Raw genomic sequence first — 8015 nt, forward strand, 5'->3', positions numbered from 1 at the left:
TGAAGACTACTGTATGGGTAGTGTTTGGTTCTAGGCCACTGACTGAAGACTACTGTATGGGTAGTGTTTGGTTCTAGCCCCCTGACTGAAGACTACTATATGGGTAGTGTTTGGTTCTAGCCCCCTGACTGAAGACTACTATATGGATAGTGTTTGGTTCTAGGCCCCTGACTGAAGACTACTGTATGGGTAGTGTTTGGTTCTAGGCCACTGACTGAAGACTACTATATGGGTAGTGTTTGGTTCTAGGCCCCTGACTGAAGACTACTGTATGGGTAGTGTTTGGTTCTAGGCCACTGACTGAAGACTACTATATGGGTAGTGTTTGGTTCTAGGCCACTGACTGAAGACTACTATATGGGTAGTGTTTGGTTCTAGCCCCCTGACTGAAGACTACTGTATGGGTAGTGTTTGGTTCTAGCCCCCTGACTGAAGACTACTATATGGGTAGTGTTTGGTTCTAGGCCCCTGACTGAAGACTACTGTATGGGTAGTGTTTGGTTCTAGGCCACTGACTAAAGACTACTATATGGGTAGTGTTTGGTTCTAGGCCACTGACTGAAGACTACTGTATGGGTAGTGTTTGGTTCTAGCCCCCTGACTGAATACTACTGTATGGGTAGTGTTTGGTTCTAGGCCACTGACTGAAGACTACTATATAAGGGCACAAGGTGAGACCCAGATGCAGACACGGGAGGCAGATGGTTTGAGTCTTTGATATTTATTATAATCCAAAGAGTAGGCAAGAGAATGGTCATAGACAGGCAAAAGATCAAAACCAGGTCTGAGTCCAGAAGGTACAGAGTGGCGGGCAGGCAGAATGGTCATGCAGGCGCGTTCATAGTCCAGACAGGCAAGGGTCACAACTGGGAGGACTAACAAAACAGCGAGAAGGAAAAAGCAGGAGAACCGGAAAAAACACGCTGGTTGACTTGACAAACAAGACGAACTGGCAACAGACAAGCAGGGAACACAGGAATAAGTACCCAGGGACTAATGATGAAACAGGTGACACCTGGAGGTGGGTGGAGACAATCACAAAGACATGTAAAACAGATCAGGGTGTGAGACTACTGTATGGGTAGTGTTTGGTTCTAGCCCCCTGACTGAAGACTACTGTATGTGTAGTGTTTGGTTCTAGGCCACTGACTGAAGACTACTATATGGGTAGTGTTTGGTTCTAGGCCACTGACTGAAGACTACTATATTGGTAGTGTTTGGTTCTAGCCCACTGACTGAAGACTACTGTATGGGTAGTGTTTGGTTCTAGCCCACTGACTGAAGACTACTATATGGGTAGTGTTTGGTTCTAGCCCCCTGACTGAAGACTACTGTATGGGTAGTGTTTGGTTCTAGCCCACTGACTGAAGACTACTATATGGGTAGTGTTTGGTTCTAGCCTACTGACTGAAGACTACTATATGGGTAGTGTTTGGTTCTAGCCCACTGACTGAAGACTAATGTATGGGTAGTGTTTGGTTCTTATCAGCTGTTGTCTACACATAGGCCAGTCTGTTGAAGTTATTAAACTATTGTCTACATGTAGCCTGACCTGTTGAAGTTATATAACTATTGTCTACATGTAGCCTGACCTGTTGAAGTTATATAACTATTGTCTACATGTAGCCTGACCTGTTGAAGTTATATAACTATTGTCTACATGTAGCCTGACCTGTTGAAGTCATATAACTATTGTCTACATGTAGCCTGACCTGTTGAAGTTATATAACTATTGTCTACGTGTAGCCTGACCTGTTGAAGTTATATAACTATTGTCTACATGTAGCCTGACCTGTTGAAGTTATATAACTATTGTCTACATGTAGCCTGACCTGTTGAAGTTATATAACTATTGTCTACATGTAGCCTGACCTGTTGAAGTTAAATAACTATTGTCTACATGTAGACATGTAGACTGACCTGTTGAAGTTATATAACTATTGTCTACATGTAGACTGACCTGTTGAAGTTAAATAACTATTGTCTACATGTAGCCTGACCTGTTGAAGTTATATAACTATTGTCTACATGTAGCCTGACCTGTTGAAGTTATTAAACTATTGTCTACATGTAGCCTGACCTGTTGAAGTTATATAACTATTGTCTACATGTAGCCTGACCTGTTGAAGTTATATAACTATTGTCTACATGTAGCCTGACCTGTTGAAGTTATATAACTATTGTCTACATGTAGCCTGACCTGTTGAAGTTATATAACTATTGTCTACATGTAGCCTGACCTGTTGAAGTTATTAAACTATTGTCTACATGTAGCCTGACCTGTTGAAGTTATTAAGCTGTTCACATTGCAACACTTGGTGAACTCTAGACAGGTCAGGCAGACATGAAAATGTCCGACACGTGTGAGGTTAGTTTGGAACAGAGAGAGAGAGAGGGCACTAAAGCAATTACTTCTGAGGGCAGAGTGGCTCTTCCACAACATATCTTACAAATGGTGAGCACTGAAAATGTCGGGACTCATGGTAGAATGTGAAATATTGTTGTTTGGGTTATTGTGCACAACAACATTTACAGAAGATGTTGGCTTCGGATCTAATAATGATTGAAATGTTTATATCACTGACACTGCAGGTTTTACATAAATATTACTGTTATATAACTTTATAAACACTTGACACAAATGATGTATAAATGCTGAAAACCTTAACAAGAATGTTGCACACACACACACACACACACAAATACACACACACACAAATACACACACACACACACACACACACACATACACACAAACACACATGTCATAGAGGGGATGTAGTGTATGTTTATAACCTGATATTTATCTAAGACAGGTACACAGGTCTGTTCTACCTCACCCAAAATCACCTGCATCACATCTTCACCTCTCTCTCTCTGTAGGATCATTCCTACGTATGACTACTAACATATTCTCTCTCTTCTTTTCATCCTACCCTTGTCTCTCTGTGTTTTTTTTGTCTTCCCTCCCTTCCCTTCCCTTCTAAAGCGTGCAAAAGAAAAGAACAAGACCCAAGCAAGGAAAGGAACAATACACCAAAGAAATCCCGCCTGGTTTTTACTGACCTGCAGCGTCGCACCCTGCTGGCCATCTTCAAGGAGAACAAGCGTCCGTCCAAAGAGATGCAGATAACCATCTCTCAGCAGCTGGGACTGGAACTCACCACCGTCAGCAACTTCTTCATGAACGCCCGCAGGCGCAGCCTGGACAAATGGATGGACGAGGGGAGTCCGGGAGGAACATCTACAGCCTCCAGCTCTTGTACCAAAGTGTGATGGATAGGGGGTGGGGGGAGGGGGTGGGGGGAGTTAGGGTTGGGGTTGTGGGAGGGTTGGGACGGGTGAGGGTGGGGGTGAGGGGCTGGGGGGGGGCAGCTGGTCAGTGTACCACGGAGGGGCGCATCGAACCACCACTAGGAAACCAAAAACTTTTTACATTTTGCTTTTTGAAAATGAGTTAAAAAGGAAAGGGGCTGTTTACTGGCTGAAGTAGAAAACAGAAATCAGATCCATTTATAAAACATTGATGCATTGATGAAGCACTATAGGGTAATCCCACCCCCCCTTTGCACACTGCCTGAATGATACCACCAATACAAGGCTATTCATGACTAATGTCTTTCTGAAAACTATAGCTTTATTATAATGAACCACAGTTCATCTGCTCTATTCTAGTTTTTTAATAATGTCCCTCAAAACATTAGCCCACAAAACCATAGACCAAGTATTATATGCTAAATATATATATATATATATATATATATATATATATATATATATATATATATATATATATATATGATGTAAATTATCAATATGCAATATTGGATTGAAACCACAGTGTTAGCTAACCCACCAAAGAATGAACCACAGAATGTCCTAACAATGTCTCGGAGCAGGACTTCCTAGACATCGTCATATAGGATACTTATATTAACAATCCAAATACCAATTACCCAGTATTATGTTTTCTAAACTCCAATAATAAGTTATAATAATGCAGACTACATATTAAATATATATTTACACACACACACACACACACATATATACATACATTCCAAGCAACCCTTATCTGGTATTATAACTTAGAATAGAGACATATTAGTGAGGTTTCTATAACAGCATCATCAAAGTCTTATGAGAGGACAGGGAGGTATTTGACTTGGAGACTCTTCCACAACCAGTTACCGGCAAATATGTAAACACAACACATGACTAGATGCACACACAGACACACAGACACACACACACACACACACACACACACACACACACACACACACGCACGCACGCACACACACACACACACACACACACGCACACACACACTCTCTTTACAGTGTAAAGCGACTACTAAACTTAGCTCTTAACATATGTCGTGGTCTGTAAAGCATGTGAGCACAATATTGAAGCACATATTCTTTGCAATAGAACTGGAGTTGCAGCTCAATGCAGAATGTTCTTCACATATTAGAAAACTCAGGATGCCATTTCTAAACAGAGGCTGAAGAACACCTACTGCTACTACTACTGTTACTACTACCGCTACTACTACTACTACTATTACTGCTACAACTATACTACTACTACTACTACTACTGTTACTACTACCGCTACTACTACTACTACTATTACTGCTACAACTATACTGCTACTACTACTACTACTGTTACTACTACCGCTACTACTACTACTACTATTACTGCTACAACTATACTACTACTACTACTACTACTATACTACTACTACTACTACTATACTACTACTGTTACAACTACTGCTACTACTATTACTGCTACTACTATACTACTACTACTGTTACTACTACTGCTACTACTACTACTACTACTACTACTACTACCGCTACTACTACTACTATTACTGCTACTACTATACTACTACTACTACTACTACAACCGCTACTACTACTACTTCCGCTACTACTACTGTTACTACTACTGCTACTACTATACTACTACCGCTACTACTATTACTACTACTATACTACTACTACTACTACTGCTACTACTATACTACTATACTACTGTTACGACTATACTACTATAGTACTGCTACTACTGCTACTACTATACTACTATACTACTGCTACTACTATACTACTGCTACTACTGCTACTGCTACTACTGCTACAACTATACTAGTATACTACTACTACTACTACTAGACCACCCACTCTTGCACACACAAGGTATAGTACTATGATCTCCATAGTGTAATCATGACACCCACACAGACGACACACACACACACACACACACACACACACACACACACACACACACACACACACACACACACACACACACACACACACACACACACACACACACACACACACACACACAATAAACACTAACCTGCAGTAGGACACGCCCCCTGAGGAGCCATTTTCCCAACAGTTTCCTGACTTTATATTATAGAACATCTCTGATAAAACCAAAGTTATTCATCTACCCTATCTACCCCATCTACCCCATCTACCCCATCTACCCCATCTACCCCATCTACCCTATCTACCCCATCTACCCTATCTACCCTATCTTAATATGGTTCCTCTAACCATAGCAACCGTTTTATTTTAATAACAACATCAATCAGATCCATGCTAGCCTTCCTCCTAACTAACGTACCAGTAGGACTGTGTGTGGAATGCCACCCTATTCCTTATATAGTGCACTACTTTTGAGCAGGGCCCATAGGCCTCTAGTGCACTACTTTAGACTAGGGTTCCATAGGCCTCTAGTCAAAAGTAGCGCACTTTATAGGGAATAGAGTGGGATTTTGGGACGCCACCCTAGGACTCTGGACCAGTCAGCGGTCTGTGACCTCTGTGAGATAAACTGGCTTGGCTGATGATCAGGGCCTTTGTAATAGAACCAAAAAAAAGAGGACAATCTCAAAGACGATGCCTGTCGGTTACATCTCTTGTTCTGTCGCTGATATGTGAGACGGATGCTCAACGCTTTATAGGTGACAGACAGCCTTAGCCTGGGTCCCAGATCTGGCTGTGTCGTCTTGGGAGCCAGGCTAAGGAAGAACCCCCTACCTGAACTATTCTGAGCATTTACCTGCATGGTACAACACTAATGATTATTATATAGACAACTCATTCCCATTAAAACACAATAACAATCATGCAATATATTACACATTCTGTAAATATACCGCCATCCCTGTCAAGTCAACCCCCTTATGAGTTCAATCACGTTAAAGTCCTATCGCTGTCTATCAGCCATCGATCAAACAACAGAAGTAAAGAGTCCGGTAAGCAGCCCCTTGTCCCGTAGAACACAGGTTTTCGTGGTATAGAAGCAAGCCAAAGGCTTGAAGGACCATAAATGGACACTTGAGACTTTTTCTATTTATTGACAAATCGAAACCAAAGAAACTTTTTCTGCACCTAACTGTTCTACAACAAAACTGTTCTAAAGAGGAAGATAATTATAAATGTGAGCGGCGATGATGATGATGATGAAGAGGAGGAAGTGGAGGACAGACGTCAGAGGGAACAGAGAAGTACCTTTGTTCTGCTCTGATTGGTCATGACATTTTAAGGGGAAGCAGGATAGGACTGAAAGGGTTTAAACACGTGTGGGAACTATGCCGATGCAGCAGCTGTTTCCTAAGGCAGAATGATGTGTCTCTGAAAGTTGGAAGGTTGTCTTTAACGTGTGCCTATGCAGTTTTTCAAAAAAAAATGGAAAAGAACAACGAAAACCTCATCAGCTACAAAACCAAAGATTCATAATTATTCCTACAGCAGTTTCAACCCCAACGTTTATTTTCCTGACAATGTCTACTATACATGCATCCATACCGTATAGCTAGCGCTATCCAGTACATGCATGTATAGTAGTACATGTATGTATGATTTTAAGGGTACGCTCCTTCTTCAACATGACACTGTGTGATTCAGTAGATATGATACATACTCTCCATCACTCCCTTTCACTGGACACTGATTACCTCGGTTCTCCGTCTGTCCAGTCCACTAGGGATCATCATGCCCGGAGGATTCAGCTGTATCTGTCACTGCAGTCTGTAGAGAAACATGATTCTGTGAAACTATGTGAAACTACAGTACACACCAAAGATAACTGGTGTACAGCACATCACAATCCTTCCAGTTCCACTAACTACCGTGCTGTTGTACTCAGATCCTTCCAGTTCCATCCACTAACTAACGTGCTGTTGGTTGTACTCAGACTTTACAATCAGTCACACTTTTGTGGTACACTACACACACCTCTCTCTGTCGGTCTGTCATCACATCTCATCTGTTCACCTTATTCTCCACAGCGTCCATGTTAGTGAAGGAGGGTACAGTAGGGGACAGAGGGGTTGGGTGCTCATAGGCACATCCTGTATGACTTCAGTTCTTTTTGGGGGAAAAACAAACACAACTACTCAACACGTTCACAATAAGCAAAACCAAAAATACAAAACAGACTAGTAGTTCAACCTGTTGAGAGAAACTGCTCAAATATCGGTAGAATAGCTTTATCCTTTTCTAGTTGTCTCTCTGTGAGGCTTCTAGTCCAAAGATGCTCTGCCACGGCCCTAGCCCTCTTGGTCCTGGTCCTAACCCTGGTCCAAGCCCTCTTGGTCCTGGTCCTAACCCTGGCCCTAGCCCTCTTGGTCCTGGTCCTAACCCTGGTCCTAACCCTGGTCTTGAGGCTGGGAGCCTGGCGGAGTCCACTTTCATACTCGCTGCAGTCTGGTCTTGAGGAACATGTGCCAACCATGGGTATGAAACCAAAATCCAAAGATGTTTTCATTGCTTGACTTTAGTGCTTACGTTCGTTTGCCAATGCCTAATGTACAATTAAGTTGTCTTTCCTAGGTTTTTTTTTCAATATATGTTGTTTTTTCATGTAATTTATATTTGTTTTAATTAATTGAGAATTAATTTATATTGCCAAATCTCCCTTGGAACCCTTTACCCTGATTAGCTTGTCAAAGTTTACATTGCTTGTCCTGTTTTCTTTTGA

General features: G+C 41.7%; 1 protein-coding gene across 1 annotated transcript in view; it reads left to right on the top strand.

Annotated features, from left to right (window-relative positions):
• onecut2 (one cut homeobox 2) overlaps positions 1-3276 on the top strand; it is a 49450-nt gene extending 46174 nt beyond the window's left edge. The window contains exon 3 of the mRNA XM_014138960.2: positions 2990-3276. Coding sequence (XP_013994435.2) covers positions 2990-3276 — 287 coding nt within the window. The remainder of the gene's footprint in view (positions 1-2989) is intronic.
• The last annotated feature ends 4739 nt before the right edge of the window (positions 3277-8015 follow it).

Source organism: Salmo salar, chromosome ssa13, assembly GCF_905237065.1.
Source record: "Salmo salar chromosome ssa13, Ssal_v3.1, whole genome shotgun sequence".
NCBI lineage: Eukaryota > Metazoa > Chordata > Actinopteri > Salmoniformes > Salmonidae > Salmo > Salmo salar.